We start from the raw sequence: 18,769 nt of genomic DNA, 5'->3' as shown, positions 1-18,769 counted from the left end.
CCCCACATATGTTGGGTGGCAGTTCCATCATACCCATCCACTGGGGCCAATACCACTGGTTAGAGTTGATGGGAATTGTCATCTAAGTCAAATAAGAGTAGCAGTTTGGGGAAGGATGGTGGCTAAAAATATATTAGAAGCCACTGGTAAGAGCCTAGGAGACCTGCATGGAAAACTCATTGCACGGTGGTGCCTGTGAAGCTACTCACATACTTTGGAAACCCTATTAGGCTCTGCATAAGTTTGATATGAACGGATGGCACATAAAAATCAGCAGCAGCAACAACAACGACAACATGTATAAGATCACTCTGAGTCACGTTATATTATGGTATAAGTAAAGCTCTCTGCTATTTTGTGCTATTTTTCATAGTGCAGTTGGCAGTTGATATTGAAATTGGTTGTGACATTTTATTGTTTCAATTCGCACAACTCAAATCCCCAGGTCATTTACTTTTAAATTATTGCTATTAATTCAGATGCAACTTACATCTCTGAAGAAGAACTCTTGTCCTGATAGTAAGGTGTGATCTGTGACCACATCACCCACTAGTTGGCCATGCCTTGATGCACGTGGCCTCAGTGGATGTGCTGGCAGCAGATATGAAGGCATGCAACTACAATACCTCCCAATTTGCTACTGGAGTCCTATAGCTTGTAGTGCTGGTCCCTGCAGTGATGTTGAACATGCATACATTTCTGCTTGATTGTGGCCCACATGGTTAGACCAGGAGAGATCTTGTATACAATTTGGGCAGTTTGTGCTATAGAACAAATTATTTTAGAATTAGAGTTTTTCAGCACAACATGGCTACTAGCCACCTTTTCCTAGACAAAAGTTTGCTCCTAGGGATATCTGCTGTTCAAGATTTTTTTGTCTGATTAATTAACCAATTAATTTCTCTATTAATCTTGCGCATAGGTTTTTGGGAATCCTGAGGAATGATTAATACCTTCCTTCATGTGGTAACTTAATAGTTCAAAGACACACCTACTGTTTTCTTTTGCCGGGGGTGGGGGTGGGGGTGGTGAGAAGCCCCATCAGTTATAAGGCAAGAATTAATGATCTGACTTTTATTTTTTAAAAGAAAGTTGAACTAACTGTTTTATGTTTCTCCATTAAGCCAATCCTTGAGATACAGTCCTGATTTTAAAAATAAGTTATGCTTAATATCCATGGAAAGCAATAATACCAAACTTAAGTCCCATTTCAATTGACCTTATGCATAATTACACAGCATGTAAGCACACTTGTCTCTTTTTGAGGCCAGCAGAAACACAAGTACATTTTCCACAATACACTCGTAGTGCCAAGCTGTCTTTCAGTAGACACCTTTGTGGCTACAGTATATAAAAGACACATCCCCTTTATGGATCTTATAACCTTACTAATAAATATCTGTGATTTCTAATTTTCTTTATCAGAGTTAGTGATACATGATATAATGATGCTAAATGTGTCAGTAAAATGGAATGTTAAAGGTCTTCGTATCTTTTAATATCTTTCTCTTGCAATTTACTGTGTAGCTGCTGCTACTTTTTCTCCGGTGTGATTTTCTTCTCCTTTAAATGATCAGGTTGACCTGCATTTCATGAAAAAGATTCCTCCTGGAGCTGAAGCTTCAAACATTTTGGTTGGTGAGCTTGAATTCTTGGAACGTGCTGTAGTTGCTTTTGTCAGGCTGTCTCCTGCCGTGCTGCTTTCAGGACTAGCAGAAGTTCCTATTCCAACAAGGTAATTTGTACTGCAGACTGAAAAAGAAATACAAGTTAGCAAAGCTGGTTTAAATTCTGCTGCTAAATGGAGAGAGGGAAAGAAGAGGAAGAAGAAGCAGGTGAGTTGGTGGGAGCCAGACCAGCATAGGAGTAGTGAACACCTATCCCAAAAAGGTTATTTTGATATCTGTATTTGCCATGGTCACCATTAGTGGGTACAAACTCAAGACACAGGTTGAACACTATCCATGCTGCTGCATATGGCTAAAATGAAAACACCTGTGGCCATTTGGATAACAATTCCCTGAAATGCATGTTGTGCCCCTACACGCACAAAATATTGCATGTGAGATGAGATTTAAAACATACTCCACCAGGGGCAGGTATTAAAGGGTACAGATAACTTCAGCATGGAAGAATATACCATCACAAACTGTATAGAATTGCTTGGGGTATTTGCAGCGCTTTCCTAGCTTCCAATAAAATGGGGAGCTGTTTTCAAGCCTACCTTTATCCCTCCCATGGTTTTTTACATATTTGTGCATGAGATTTTATATTCAAATCAGGAAATCTCAAGGCTATTTGCCCCTTTAACTAGAGATATGCATGGCAGTCTATACTGAGTCTTTTATCAGTTTCTCCTGCATTACATTCAGTTTCCCCATGTTTCTGCGGTGTTTTCATGTGCCCTATCACAGTTATTTTAATGCACATCTTTGCCTACTGTATGCATTTTCATCTGCATCTTTCTTTAGTATACACATTTTTTGAATTCTGTTTCTCAGTCATGAACTCTACAGCAAAAGTGTATGATAACTGGGCTTTGATCCACAGGCTAGTTCAGAAAGTGCAAATCAATTCAGTTTAGTTAAAAATACAAATTAGAAGAAATTCTCCAGCAGTGCTACCTTGAACCCTTTAAAGAAAGGGATTCACTATTCATGATTAGCGGAGAATCATCTAGCATGTAAATAATCCAACAATTACCTTGTCTGTCAGTTTTTTACGTGGAGTATGGAAAGCCAAGAGCAGACCTTCAAAGGGTATTGCCCCCTTATCCTGGAATAAAGATGCAAGAACAGAGAATGTGGATTCTTAATTCTGTGTATAAAACATACCTCCCCCCATACATTATTTATTGTTCAAATGTTAGAGGTGTGTAAAACTAATATTCTTTGAATATTTCTTTTTCCCATTCATTTGTAGATTTTTATTTATTCTTCTGGGACCCCTAGGAAAAGGTCAACAGTACCATGAGATTGGCAGGTCTATTGGAACATTAATGACAGATGAGGTATTCATTTGTTAATAACAGTTGATTCAAACTTATTTTTAGGAACCTGTTATAAACTCTCCTCCTTGTTTTGAGATTTAAATTTGCCTCTAAATGTATGCTTTGCTTACAGTTTGGAAAGTACATGGTATGTTCTGTTTAAGTCAATCCCTAAAACATTTCACAGAAACAACCAAATAAATCCAGACGCAAAATCCAGTGTACTGAAGATAATTTTTTGTTTCATTAAATTGAAGTTTAGTGCAAAATAAATTGCATGCTTTGTCGAACAGAAGCCATGTGTGATGTTTCATAGATTTTCCTTATCAGCAAAATCACATGTATTTTCTTTTTTCTCTCACAAGGTGTTTCACGATGTTGCTTATAAAGCTAAAGATCGTAATGACTTGCTTGCTGGGATTGATGAGTTTCTTGATCAAGTGACAGTCCTTCCTCCTGGAGAGTGGGACCCAGCCATTCGTATAGAGCCCCCTAAAAATATTCCTTCTCAGGTAGGTGTACATTTCACTTGTGTGGGGTTGTGACTGGGTCTTAAACAGTTGACAAAGGTTTTAACTTGCAAAGCTGACAAGATCTTAACAATTGACAGCAATGAGAATTATGAAATGGTAAATCAAATGAGTTTAGTGGGAGTGTAGATTGATAAATCATTTAGAGCCATTTCCCTCTGTAGCATACATTCTGGTATATCACAAGAATACATGGCCATCCAGATATTGTTGGAGTGCTGCTCCCATCCTCCCTCACTGTTGATTGTGCTAGCTATGGCTGAGAAGAATTGCACTCCAATAACATCTGGTGGGCAATGATTACTTGTCACTGGCTTTGCCACTTTTAATTCATGGATCGATTCTCATGTTGGAACCATATGGGATTTTACCATAGACTTTTTACCAGTGACTGTAAACAGGCCTGACTACAATGATAATTGTAATATTTTAATGAATCCCCAATAGCTCAGCCTCATGTTTGTGAAGTGACAGTGGCCTAACAGCATGTAAGCTATTGGTAAAGTCTTTTGCAGCCCACTGTAATCTGTAACAGGTTTTTCTGTGATATCTTGGAGCCCCATTGCCTAAAACATGTAGCTGATGGGGACCGGAAATACTGAGGCCAAAATCCTGTTGGTTATTTATGCATGCCTAAGAGAAAATGCAGACATCAACAGTCAGAATATGGTCAAGTGCATGGCCAGGCATATGACGAACATACAATTGGTATCTTGTCATAAGTTCTGGTGACTTTCATGTTTTCTCTTAAATATATTTAAATAATCAATAGGATTTTGGTCTCAGTGTTTCTGTATCCCAGTTCCAGTCCATTTCTCAGTCTGTGGGGTTCAGTGAAACATTAAAGACAATGAAGTCATGTTATACATCTTCTAACTGTTACTGGGCCAACACAGAAGGAGATATAGAGTTGATAGCATTGGATCTGTAATGATAACATGTCATGGGGCCCTTAGTAGGCAAGTCAACAAGATGGCTACATTCTACCTCTGCCTGTATTTATTATGCCTTGTCAACTACTAAACTGTGGTTTGCTCCTAAAATGTACATGGCCTATGGGCTAGGAATACTTTGGCACAATGGAGGAAAGCTGCCATAACTGCAATCTTCTTTTATTTCTTAAATCCCAATATACCAACTATTACTGGCACTTTTCTTGAAGCAGAGCTGCTGCTAAAGCTGAAAAGAACATTATCAACTGATAAGCAGGCTCTTGTCCTTGTTCTTTTCAAGCTAAGTTTGACATAACCTCGCAGAGTAGAAACCACTGAGTAATTTCAATTATTTATAGAGGAAAACTGAAAAACAAACCTAGAAGCATGAACAGCTTGCTGTCCTTAGCAGCTTCTTTTTCCAGTGAATAATTTTGAATGGGGAGGGGGAGTGGAATGCAACCCATAAACAAAGCACTTCTTTATTTAATGTAGGAGAAACGTAAGATTCCAGGTGTGCCAAATGGAACTGCTGCTCATGGAGAGCAAGCACCAATTGGAGGACATTCAGGACCGGAATTACAACGTACTGGAAAGTGAGTAAGAAGCATAGATGCATGTTTCTGCAGATATTATGAAATCTCTGGGGTTGATACAAACTTCAGTTTGTGCTGAGATGCGGACTCAGAGTAAGGATGTGAAAAATACTGGCAAATACTAGCAAATTGTCCATCAACAATTTGATGAACAATTTGACACATTGAGACTTGTAGTGAGTCTGTGAGGGATAAAAATGGGGCCATAGAAGCAGGCTGCCCAAATCGTGTGCATTCACATTTGGTGTCATAACCCCCTCTTAATCCATGGGGACCTGAATAAGATCATCCTCTTTCCTTTCCTCTGATAGTTTTACACTAGTTTGATAGCTGTTTCAACCATTAATGACATGTGGAAGCTATAGCATCGAGGTGCAATCTGAGCAATATAATTAGTTGCAAGAAGCCAAAGAAAAGTGTATGGGTCACTCATTTTATCTTGTTGTCTCTTGATGAGTGTATACTCATATGATCGCTTGTTTATAATTAACAAAAGGCTCAAACGGTTGGCTTGAAAATATATTTCTAAAATTATTCTTCCAATTACTGTGTCTACTGGAAATGAAGGTGGTTGATCACAACACTTATGAAGACAATTCACCAAAGTTCTCACTGAAAGCTGAGAGAATTATATTCTTAGTTGCACAAGCTGAAATCTTGTTCTTCTGCAAAGACATGTGAAAATGAATAGCTTTCAGTCCCTTCCTAGCACTCACTTTGATTCTTGAGAAGGAGGGACCACATTGGCTTGGTGCATGTGTGCGCGCCCACTACTGTCCTCCAAGAATCATGGTGGGGATATTTTTATTTGCCACCTAGGAGCAGGCTGAGAGTTCCAGATTTTCTTATGTGGTGCATCAGCCACAGTATAACAAAAGGCCCTTTTAAACACAGATAATGTTTTCGTTAAGGCTGTCAACATGCCAATGGTGTTTGTGGGAAAGTGCAATCCAACACTTTGCAGATAGAAGCGCATGAAGATAGTTTAGCAAGGTCTGATAAGTATCATATTTTATTACAGAAGAAAATACAAGGAACACATTCAAACAGTTATTTTTAAATTGTACTTGGTAAGAATAGTGGGTACTTTTATGTTTACAAATTAATCAGTGGGCTTTGGTTTAAATCTGACTTCTATGATTCTTTTTATTTTATTTTTTTCCTTTTAATAGGCTTTTTGGGGGCTTGATTTTGGATATCAAGAGGAAAGCCCCGTTCTTTCTGAGTGACTTCACAGATGCATTCAGTTTGCAGTGTCTAGCGTCGTTTCTGTTTCTCTACTGCGCTTGCATGTCTCCAGTTATCACATTCGGAGGTCTCCTGGGAGAAGCAACGGAAGGTCGTATAGTATGTGTTGTCCTTTAATGGCTTTTATTTTGCTTTTGATTGGTCTTAGTTTTATAATGGAATTTTCTAAGTATGAATGGTGTATTCAGAACAGCATCTGAATGATCCCTTTATTTAAAAAACCCAAAACTTTTCCTCAGTTGTCTTGATACCAAAATAGTTGATCTAACCTCCCTTCCCCCCCCTTTTTTTTTTCTTTTTAATCTGCAGAGTGCAATAGAATCTTTGTTTGGTGCATCTATGACTGGGATTGCCTACTCACTCTTTGGTGGGCAGCCTCTTACCATCCTAGGTAGCACAGGACCAGTTTTGGTGTTTGAAAAGATATTATTCAAATTTTGCAAGTAAGTGAACTTTGATGTTTATATTTCTAACTTCCTTCAGGCTTGGGGTTTGTGTGTGTGTGTGTGTGTGTGTGTGTGTGTTTCTGTCTTGCACTGTGTGAGACCTTGACAATTCACCAAACCTAAAAGATGACATATATATTTTTTCCGCCTTCATTTTTAAAATGGATATATAATAATTCGTTGGTATCAGCTGTTACTCTGGATTACAAAATTTGTCTGGGCTAAACCAGATTGACCCTGAGCCATCAGTTAAGAATGATGAGATTTGTAGGCCTATGATATGAGCACCATTTATATTTGTATTAGAATCAGTCCTTCCAGGAATCTACATGAGAAGCAACCACCCATATCTACTTCTGGCCCCGCCCACCTATCCTTGCAGCCCTATATAAGATTAGCGCTAGATCACCTTTATCACTTTATCACATTCCTCTACTGTATTAATAGTGTTGTTTTATTTTATTTTAATATTGTTGTTAGCCACCCAGAGTAGACTTCGGTCTAAATGGGTGGGATATAAGTTAAATAAATAAATAAAATGAATTTCCTAAGCCATGGCATCTAGTCAGAGCCTTACAACTGAAATGAAGTTCATGGCATGACACTGACAGCTAGTGTCTCTGCTGTGTCCCATTCCCCCCCCCCGTCCCTGAAACAGTATTAGGGGGATTAATGTATTTTCTGGAGACAGCATGGAACTTAAAGTATCTGTGAGTTTTACTTGGCTATTGTAAACATTTATTTCTCTCTCTTCTCTACCCCCCCCCCCCATGTGTTTACAGGGATTATGGACTGTCTTACCTTTCTTTGAGAGCAAGCATTGGCTTGTGGACTGCCATTTTGTGCATCATTCTTGTGGCAACTGATGCCAGCTCCTTAGTGTGCTACATTACTCGGTTTACGGAAGAAGCCTTTGCGTCCCTTATCTGCATCATTTTCATTTATGAGGCCTTAGAAAAGCTCTTTCATCTCAGCGAGACATATCCGATCGATATGCATAATAATTTGGAACGACTGACACAGTATTCGTAAGTGTGATTTCATTGCTTAGTCAAGGGATGGGGAGAATTTCCCTGCCAAGGGCCCCTGCGGTGTGAAAATGGGAGATGAGTGCCTTTTAGGAAAATGACTTTCCTGTTTACACATTTTTGCCCCTCCTCCTTCTATCTATCTATCTGATACAAATAGCAGGTCTAAAGCAAGATGTTCCTTCATCCATGTAACTGTAAAGGGTGGGCTTGAATAATAATCAGAGGAGTTGCAGTATTGCCTCTACCCACCAAAACACAGCTACAATATTTGTTTTTGGACTTTTAGATTAATTTCATAGCATTCCACTTCCTGTTTCAAATACTGTGAGACTAGCTTTGCTTTTTCATGATGATGCAGAATATAAGCTATAGAGTTCATTCAATGGACTTTTACTGAGACAGAAACACAACAGACACACACACACACCAATGAGACCAAAGGTCCATCAAGCCCTAATTTAGTTTCACTTGATTACCATTGAAATCAAGTGAATATTGAGTAATTTGTGTGATTTATTTCCTTGGGGCTGTTTAGCAAACTTAGTCAGGATCCAGCCCCTGGTGTGCTAAAAGTCTAATCATTTTGCAGTAATTTGCATAGCAATTCACATCACAGTGTACTTTTTTTTGCATGTTAAAAGTGCCTGATTACATTGGACCACATCCTGTTGCTTAACTTGGTAAATCACACTAGAATAAGCTAATTGTATCAATGAATATTCAGTGAGTCAAATCCTTCATAAGTTCCATTGATCCAAATAGGCTTTCTCTAACTCTGACTTACTGAGGTATCCTGCCATTTGAAACAATTTGATCAGAAATGTAAATGCTCTAAGGGCTTGTGTTCCACTGTTAAATTTATGAAGCCACAGATGGATTGAAGTGAGCTGAGCTCACATTATGTGAAAACAGAAATATTCTCATGGGTAAAGAAAAGATTCCATTCCAGCCCGAGGCACAGAGATGGTCAGCATCTCTTCAGCAATAGAGACAAGTCAGAGAAGACTAGAAAACCCCTCCAGATACAGTTTTAATGGATGTATTCAACTCACATGAACCCTTAGTTTGTGGAGTTCCTGTCCTTAAATAGCAGCTGAAAGCCAAGTCCTGAAAAAGCCAGAGAAAGACAAAGCCACCACTATCACTACACCTTCACTGGTTGCCCGGTTGCCTCACCGTGAGTTAATCCGGCAAACTGCTTTCATCTGAACAAGCTACATGTACATTCAGAGTCATAGTCTTGATTGCCCCTTTACTTCCACAATTTACTACTGCTTCAAGTGTGTTAAGGAAGAGCGTCTACAGCAGGAATGGGCAATGTCTACATATCCAGAGAATCATTTTCTGTCCCTGGGATCCTTTGGAGGCTGTGTGGATCACTGAAAAATACAAAAATGTCAAGGAGCCAACTGCCGCTTTTGAAAAAAGAAAAAAAAAGAAATGTTTTGTTATAGGTGAAAGCAAAATAGAAATAAAAAGTTAAAAAAGACAAAAACATAGTGGCACCTTAAAGACAATTTTTTAAAAAATGTGAGCTTTCATGGACAAGTCCACTTCATCTGACATAGACTTGTCGTGAAAGCTCACATTAAAAAATACAAAATCTAGTCTTTAAGGTGCCACTGTATTTTATCTGTTTTTGTTTTTTTCCTATTTTGTTTTTACTTATAATGCTTGCACAAACTAACATGGCAAACCCTTCTACAACTTTTTCTTGTTAAGCACTACAGGGGTGTGCTGTAACTTCTTTAAAAGGCAAATTACTATCCTGGGAGGCTTCCCTCCCTCTTTTTTTGAAGATACCTACTTTGATAGGAAATCTGATGCATTTGGGGACTGCAAAACAGTGTAGGGGGGACAGCATATAGTCCCAGGGCGTCTCCTGCTGGCAGATCCTTGGAACCATACTTTGAAAAAAGTAAGTTTATGCAGTCTCTGCCTCCCATCTTCTCAGCCTGTTCCATCTACTCAGGCTGATAGCATCTCCTCATGTTCTCAGGCTGGAATCTTCCTTAGGACATGCTCTCCGAAGTGCGAGAAATTGAAGCACTAAGCTGTGGAGCCTCCCAAACACTTTGTTTTACCTTTGCCTGTTTTGACCTCTCTCTTTCTCTCTCTCTCTCTCTCTCTCTGTGTACAACTTTTCATTGTGGAAGTAATGCTTTACCATTTGTAAGAGCCTTTAAAGAAAACATTAGCTTATTACCATCCATCTTAGTTTGATGGAGCAAAAAAAGCCATTCAAGTTTGTGTAGACTTTCAGATTTGTAGTACAAAACTAAGTAAATGAAATGACAAATGACAAGTCCCCATCCTTACCCACTACTTTATTATCATTTACCTTCTTTATGCTGGAATAGTCAATATTCTTAATTTTATGCTTCCTGCCAGAAGATACAAGTGCTCCAACTGACTGAGCTATAACAGTGCATCGTAAACATATGTAGGGGCCAAATGCTACAGAACACAATGGAACTTATTTCCAGATAAACTTGCAAAGGATTGAACATTTCAGTTTCTAAAATATTCTAATTACAGCTCTTTATAACTATTCTCAGTTCCAGATTTGCTATGACGTTTCTTTTCTTTACAATTTACTGGTAGTTCAGTAAATTATGGAAGTAAAGACAACTGAATTGGATCCAGCATAGCATGAAGACTACCGATTGGATGATCCTGCAGGCAGAAAGAATGTAGGGATTCTTACTAGTTTGGGTGCCCTCAAAAATCTATTTTTGGATGGTTCTGAGACATGCAGGAGTGAGACTGGAAAAGTTACTTGTTTGGACAACAGCTCTCAGAATTCCACAGTGGTAACAGGATTCCAGAAAATTTAGTCCAAAAAGCTAGCATTTACCATGGTCCCATGCCACGGAGCTGATTGTCCTCAGCTTTAATCTTTTCCAATGATTGTCTGTTCAACTCATCTACCACACATGCCCTACAGACAGAATCCATTACTCTTGCATTCATAAATGAATGAGAATTTAGCAGGCCACAGAGCTAAACTCCACAAATATTTTTCCAAAGTCAGCTGAGAGAACGTACTAGTCTCTTCACAGGTGGCTCTCCCAATGACTCAACAAAAATGTTTGGGAGGGGCAGTTTTGTGGAAAGCCTAATTTGACTCTGCTGAAGCAAATGTGTATGTTTTTCTAAATTTTGTTTTCTTGCTTTCATTTTTGAGATTTTAGTGTGTTTCACAATAAATGAAAACCAAGTTAGATACCAGTGTGTGTGTTTTTAAATATTGCCCCTTTAAAATGTGTATGAAGGGATAACCTGTCCTTTAAGGCAGCCCTCACAAATAGCATTTTCCCCTTTCCCTCGCTGCCTTATATAAAGCAGATACTCTGAAGAGGCCCATTTAAGTTGTAATTGTCCCTCCAGATAGCCTTTTAGGTCAGAACACTCCTAAAATAGGGCTGCCGTATTGGCCAATTAATGCCAGAACTTCATCAAAATCCCCTACAAGGCATGTGCCTTTCAGATGCTGTCCCCGTATGTTATAAATTATAATTGCCTTGGATTATGTAACTCCTTACTTTTGCCTGTTGTACATCTATGCCTGCAAGTCGCTCCTCCCTGTCCCACTACCTTTCTTGACCGTTTAGCAGGAGACAAGTATTCTGCATACTGCCATTTCAACACAGTTTGGATACAATATGTTTATTTTATTTTTGTGTCCTGAACAAATCAGAGCAGGTATTCGCGAAGGCTTTCACGGCCAGGATCTAATGGTTGTTGTGGGTTCTTCAGGCTCTTTGGCCGTGTTCTGAAGGTTGTTCTTCCTGATGTTTCACCAGTCTCCGTGGCCAGCATCTTCAGAGGACTGGAGTAGGAACTCTGTCCATGGAAAAACCCACAAAGCCCAAAAAACCCACAACAACCAAATCAGAACAGGGTTGCTGTTGTACAAAAGAATTGTACCCATACAATTGTTATATTTAATTTCCAACCAAGTAAATCAGGTTAAATTGTCTGATGTGTCCTTTGAATTTATAAGATGACACCAGACACAAGTCTGGATCTCACCTGTCAGAGACAGAATCCGAATGTTTCTGTGTTATGCTCTTTGATTTACAACACCAGCAGTAAATCGTTTGCTCATTTGGTCTTGTTCTAAATATATTTTTCTGCTGTAATATCTCTGAGTTACCCATTCATACAAAGGCAAAGCAAGTAAGAAAAACCAATGTCCATAATTTTGGGTATATGCATTCTTCATTTGTGCCCCTTGAAATACATATAGTCAAAGGTTTGTTTGGTTATTGTGCGCCTGCTAGGAGAGACTGGAATACCAACTGTTTTGCAAACCAGAAGAGTGAAATGCAGCTTAGGGCTGCAGTCTTCGGCATGAGTCACCTGGGAGGAAGCTCCATAGAGCTCAGTGAGTGATTTCTGAGTAGACAGGCATGAAACTGCACCACTGATGGTTAGCTATAAGTTGTTGCTAAGTAGAACTCAGCACCTATCTTATGCATTTGTGAGTAGTGGCCATCTAATATAGCGTGCCGTGGAGCCAAAGAGTCACAAATGGGTAGAAAATATTTGCTTTCTGTGTTGTACAAACACATGATATGTTGCACAGAATTGAACTTGGAGAATATAAGAGGCAAGAGAACATTTTTGGGTTTTGTTCCACATGACTTGTGCTATATAAAACAACCGTAATAGCAGCAACAGGTGCAGAAGGGCACCCTTGGTTCCAACAGATGCCAGTTATAAGGGGCTGTGAAACATATATCTAGCGTTCTTTTCAGTTTTAATGGGCTTTTTGTGGAGGAGAGGACATTTGATGAGTCCGATATAGAGATGGGCACAAAGTGCTTTGTACGAAGCTGTCAGGTACTGTACCAGTCCATCTCTCTCACACACACACACACCCAGCCAGCTGGCCCACTCACCGTTCTTCACACACCACTGGGGTCCTTCTTCTCCAGCAGTGCTCCAGTCTGGGCAGGAGCTCAGCCAGGCTGGCCCCACCTTCTCTGGCAGCTGACCACTCAGACGAGGAGGCAGGGCAGGGATTCTCCCCATGCAGCTGATGAGTGGTCAGCTGCCAGAGGAGGTGGAGACAGGCCGGATGAGCTCCTGTCCAGATTGGAGCACCATTGGAGAATAAGGACCCCAGCAGGGCACAAAGAACGGTGAGTGGGCCAGCTGACTGGGGGTGGGGGAGGTGGGATATGAGGGTGGGAAGCTGACAGCATTGCACAAAGTGCTTTGTCATGCTTTGTGCCCACCTCTAGTCAGATATTTAGGTCATGGAACCACTTGGTTTTGTAAACAGGATTTTGACCAAGGACAAAATGGTGTCAGGCACAACATGTTCCAAGATAGTCATTATGCTGTTGTGCTGTGATTATGAACACTTAAAAAAAATCAAAAGTTGGACAAATGCAGCATCAGCTCTCTAGGCCCCTAGGTTACATAAACATTTACTCTGTTTGACAAGGATGGAAAACCTGCCATTTGGCCTTCTGTCTTGTTATGGTGACCTTTTTCTTCCTGCCTTGTCCTTGTCTGTTAAATAGGTTGTTATGACAACTGTCTTTCATTCTTTACCAATCTATCTTTTCATTGTTCCTCAATAATTTTTTTCCATCCAAGTGAATTGTAAAAAATCTGTGGTAGAATAAACTCCTGTAAATATTTGTTTTGTATGGTACTGTTCTGTGCTTGAAATGGAACTCCCATCTTTGCTTGCAGCATATATGCTGACTGGATTGGGGCTATGTGAGAAACAACTATTTGCCTTCTTAAAAATAGGGCTCTAAAATCATTTTAAATTATGCTAGTTTCTTGGTGTTCGAAATGTATACTCTCTTTAAAATCTAGAAATAAATGAATGTGCTCCCACCCCATCCCACCCTTTGGCTGAGCTGTTTTGTACTTCTAGAGTGGCAAATTCCTGCTTTTTAACATTAAAAAAAAGAGAAGACTTCTTCACCAGAAGTCACTTGATTATTAACAGATTATACTGAATAATTTTCAGCACTTCTGGCATGGCAATATGCATATTGCAATCTGTCCATGACATGTATTTAAGAATCAGGAGCATAATATTCCGCTCTCAGAGGTATTTAAGATGCCAAGTTCATGTCGTCGTGACATGTCATTCCGGCTGAACACGTCAATGGATTCAGTGAGCCAACAGATGTTGCTGCTGCTGCTGTCGCTCACCCACCATTTATTTCAATTAGGCTTCTGTGGAAGCTCCATGCTGAGCTAAGTGGACTGAACAGAAAGTATGCAGCAGCAGCAGTGTTTGGTAGAATCTGCTTACATTACAGAAATGTTACTTTAACAGAGGAATTAGTTCCTGTTACAAGGTCCCCCCAAATAGTTAACTACTGTTCCATTTACCATTTTAAATGGGTGACTCTTTCCTTCTTCACAATACAAAAATATTTTCAATCTATCCTTGTTGCAGTGTTCTGTCCCCACTTGCCTGAAGACATCTATTATAGTGCCAGTCCCGAAGCAGTCAGCTGTGGTATCTCCCAATGATTATAGACCAGTAGCTTTAACATCTGTTATTATGAAATGTTTTGAGAGATTGGTGCTGGATTACATTAAGGCTAGTCTTCCACCTTCTTTGGATCCATGGCAATTTGCATACAGGAGAAATAGATCTACTGATGATGCTGTGTCCATCGTACTCCATACTGTATTGAGCCACTTAGAACAACAGGGGACTTATGCGAGGCTGTTGTTTGTGGATTATAGCTCTGCTTTTAACACCATTCTACCAAATAGGTTGTTTTTAAAAATGATCAACCTGGGATTACCTCAGGAGATCTGCATGTGGATAAAGGATTTTCTGACAGATAGGCCACAGTCAGTAAGGATGGGATCCCACCATTCTTCTACCCTGGTACTAAGTACAGGAGCTCCCCAGGGCTGCGTGCTGAGTCCCTTCCTCTATTCCCTGTACACACATGATTGCACCCCACTATATAACACCAATGCAATTATTAAATTTGCGGATGATACGACAGTGGTGGGACTCATAAATAAGAACAATGAGTCTGCTTATAGAAAGGAAGTACAAAGATTGATACTATGGTGTAAAGAAAATCATCTCACACTTAACATCAAAAAAACTAAAGAACTCATAATTGATTTTAGGAGGAAGAGAAATGTACATTTACCACTGTACATAAACGGTGAGGAAGTGGAGAGAGTTGTTAGTTTTAAATTTCTGGGTACTTACATCTCAGAGGACCTCTCATGGACTATAAATGCCAACATGCTAATAAAGAAGGCACAGAAGAGGCTGTATTTCCTGAGAATGCTCGGGAAGTTAAATTTATCACAGCATTTACTTCTGTCCTACTACCGTAGCACCATTGAGAGTGTCCTAACTTATGGCATTCTGGCATGGTTTGGGAGTAGCTCTGTAGCGGACAAAAAAGCTCTACAGAGAACCATTAAAATTGCCCAGAATATCATCGGGCTCCAGCTACCAACCCTGGATGACATCTTCACATCCCGCTGTCTGAGGAAGTCACACAGCATCCTGAGAGACTCTTCCCATCCTGCTTATAACTTTTTTGAACTGTTACCGTCTGGCAGAAGATACAGAACAATTAAGACTCGGACCACACGTTTTCTAAATAGTTTTTATCCTAGAGCTATAATTGCAATTAATAATGAGCTTAAAGACCACCAGTAGTGAATAATTAGTTGGACTGTGTTACTTGGCCTGAGGTGTAGATGTTTGTATTTTTAGTGGGGGACTTCTAGTGGGTGGGGAGTGTTTGGGGAATGTTATGTGTGTGCATGTGTCTGGTCTCTGGGTGTCTGTGAATTTCGTTGTATGGTATACTGTGTATATACTTACAATGACAATAAATTATATTATTATTATTATTATTATTATTAAAAATTACTTCATAGTTGCTTTTTATTATTTTATTTAAAAAGACAGCAGAATGCTGTGACCAAAAAAATATGCATCTGTGTAATGAAGCCATCCATGCACAATGGAGAGAGCTATCAACCAATTTGGGATTTTGAGATATATAAAAAAAGGCTGTAAGGGGGAGGAGAGCACACATTTTAGTAGGCAGTGGTGGAAACCACTCCCCAGTTCTCACTGGACCCCCTCCCCTTGCAGGGGAGTCATCTGTGTTGAGACGTTCTTCTTATTAAACATATACAAAATAAGTGTCAAGAATTGCAGATTAGTACAAGGCAAAACCAAGAAGATCTTTGTGTTTTAAAGGTATTTTTCCCTGGGGGATGACAATGATCCAAACACTCCTTGAACATTTCACATACCTTGCGGGACTGGGCCCTTGCTGCCTCTGGCTGCCCCACCCACTCCTCAACATCAGTCATCTGGCTGGAGGGGGGGGAGAGAAGAGGCTTTAGAAGGGTTTTTTTTAATTGTGATTATCAATTGCCATCAGGTTACGTACATAGAGACCCACTGTGGATCTGAGAGAACAAGAAGGGGGGGGCGTTGGAGGGGGCAAACATTGAGGTGGTGCTGGGTAGGGGAAGGAATGGCGGTGGGGGTAGAGCATGCCCACGTAGGAGAAGAAAGGTTAGATACCTTACATCTATCCCCTCTTCTAGTCCTACCCCCAACCAGATGGTATCAGGTGACCATATTAGCAAACCCTTGAGCCACACAGTGCTGTTGATGAACGCCAGGTCAGTACAAAATAAGACGGCCCTCATCCATGAAGTAATTCTGGATGAGGGGGCTGACCTGGCGTGCATTACTGAGACCTGGGTGGGAGAGGAGGGTGGTGTTCCTCTCTCCCAGCTGTGTCCGCCTGGGTACTCGGTTCAGCACCAATGTCGCTCGGAGGGTCAGGGAGGGCGAGTTGCTAGTGTATAGCAATGGTCCCCAACCTTGGGTCTCCAGATGTTCTTGGACTTCAACTTCCAGAAATCCTGGCCAGCAGGGGTGGTGGTAAAGGCTTCTGGGAGTTGTAGTCCAAGAACATCTGGATGCCCAGGGTTGGGGACCACTGGTCTATAGGAGTTCTGTCTCCTTGACCAAGCTTCCTATCCTTTTGAGAGGAGGTCTTGAGGGCCTGTAATGTGTGTTGGGCTTACGAGACAGATTGGGGATTCGATTCGTGTATCGCCCACCCTGCTGCATACCAACAGTCTCCCTGCCTGAGTTGACAGAGGTAGTCTCATACCTGGTGTTGAGGACTCCCAGGCTGTTGGTGCTGGGAGACTTCAACATCCATGCCGAGACTGCCTTGATTGGGGCGGCTCAGGACTTCATGGCCGCCATGACAACCATGGGACTATCTCAATGTATCATCGGCCCGACACATAAGAAGGGCCATACCTTGGACCTGGTTTTCTCAACGGGACTGGAAGGTGGTGGTTTGGATGTGGAGGGGCTGGTTGTGACTCCATTGTCATGGTCAGACCACTTCCTGGTCAAGTTTAGTCTATTAGCTTCTTCTCCCCTCTGCAAGGGTAGGGGATCTACTAAAATGATCCCCCCATGGAGACTAATGGATCCGGATGGTTTCCTGAATGCTCTGGAGGATTATCCATCTGATATGGTCGGCACTCCTGTCGAAGCTCAGGTCACCCTATGGAATAGGGAGATGACCCAGGCGGTTGACACGATTGCGCCTAAGCGCCCTCTCCCTGCACGCAGAGCCCAGACAGCTCCTTGGTATACTTCTGAACTGTGGGTGATGAAGTAGTATGGGCAGCATATAAGTTAAATAAAAATACCTGGGAATTCCTATTAGGGTATCCAGAAGTCACACCCAATTTATTGGCACATAGCATCACAGCTCAAACTGCGGATATGTGTTTAATGTATCATTAATGTAAAACTTGATTGTAAAATAAACCAATTAATAGTTGCGGGGAGGAAAAGGGACCAGCTGGCTGGATAGCTCAGTGAGTTAGGTTTCTGGCTGCAGACCCAGAGGTTGGGAGTTCTGTTCCCCATTGTGCGTCTCAAAAGAGCCAACCTGTGTAGTCACAGGATGCCCCCAGAAGAAGGGAATAATAAATCACTTCTCAGAATTCTTTACCTAGAAAATCCTGAAAAGAGTTGCCATAAGTCAGAATTGGCTTGATGGCACATGATGATGATGATCATCATCATCAGCAGCAGCAGCAGCATCTCGCATTTAGGGGGCATCTGCTGAAATTACCTTTTCCAAGTACAGTAACTATTACAGGTATAGGAGCCTTCTCTTTTTCATCTAGTAGGTTGGCTGTATGCTCATTTATCCGGAAGCAGGTCTCACTAAACATAGTGGGAGATATTTCCGACTAAACATGCATAGGATTGTGCTGTACATTCATGATCATCTATGTTATGGTACAATGAAGCATTTCAGTAAGATGGGGCCAGACTTTTTAGTGTAATCAAATGTATCTGCAGTGCAGAAAGCTGTTCATGATTGGAGAATGGTTTGCACATTTTAAAAAATAGAATAAGGACCTTTGCTTCAACATTCTCCAGCATGTAGCAGCAGTTGGACTCTGTCATTTCTCCTATATGCTGCTCAATCTCTAGGCTTGAGATATAAACCCTAATGAATAATAATTGTGCACCATCAAATCAATTTTTACTTATAGTGACCCTTTTTTGGGGTGGGGGTTCCCTGGGACTTTGCAGCTTGCCCAAAACCATACAAGCTGGCTCTTCTGGGATGCACAGTGGGGAAGTGAACTCCCAGCCTCTGACTCCGCAGCCAGAAACCTAATTTACTGAGCTATCCAACCAGCTCTTAACCATATCCCTTTTGGAACGTGTCTTAAAATCAAGAACCAAGCTTAAAACTAGGGTTGCTATATTTGAGATGACAGAGGATTTGTCTACTGTCAGAGGTGTTTCCTAGAACTGAAAATCCTTTGTCCTGTGCCTTCTTCTGTTATTCTGATGGAAAAAGCTGTAATTTTTGTGCTTTTCCCCCATGTTTTTTGTTGTTTTTGGTTTTGTTTTTTTAAAACTCTTCAAGGTACCTAGGCACTTTTAAAGATTCATATGT

The 18,769-nt window shown here is 40.7% G+C and overlaps 1 protein-coding gene across 20 annotated transcripts in view; it reads left to right on the top strand.

The window, feature by feature from the left end:
• Positions 1 to 18,769, top strand: part of SLC4A10 (solute carrier family 4 member 10) — a 233,026-nt gene that overhangs the window by 177,671 nt on the left and 36,586 nt on the right. For all 20 annotated transcript variants that reach the window (XM_072982321.2, XM_078394833.1, XM_072982301.2 and 17 more), the window contains 7 exons: positions 1,578 to 1,735; positions 2,923 to 3,010; positions 3,355 to 3,501; positions 4,947 to 5,047; positions 6,220 to 6,394; positions 6,605 to 6,738; positions 7,524 to 7,769. In XM_072982321.2, the coding sequence (XP_072838422.1) occupies positions 1,578 to 1,735; positions 2,923 to 3,010; positions 3,355 to 3,501; positions 4,947 to 5,047; positions 6,220 to 6,394; positions 6,605 to 6,738; positions 7,524 to 7,769 (1,049 nt within the window). The remainder of the gene's footprint in view (positions 1 to 1,577; positions 1,736 to 2,922; positions 3,011 to 3,354; positions 3,502 to 4,946; positions 5,048 to 6,219; positions 6,395 to 6,604; positions 6,739 to 7,523; positions 7,770 to 18,769) is intronic.

The sequence above is a fragment of the Pogona vitticeps genome, chromosome 1, assembly GCF_051106095.1.
Source record: "Pogona vitticeps strain Pit_001003342236 chromosome 1, PviZW2.1, whole genome shotgun sequence".
NCBI lineage: Eukaryota > Metazoa > Chordata > Lepidosauria > Squamata > Agamidae > Pogona > Pogona vitticeps.
This window is presented reverse-complemented; position numbering and strand designations above follow the sequence as displayed.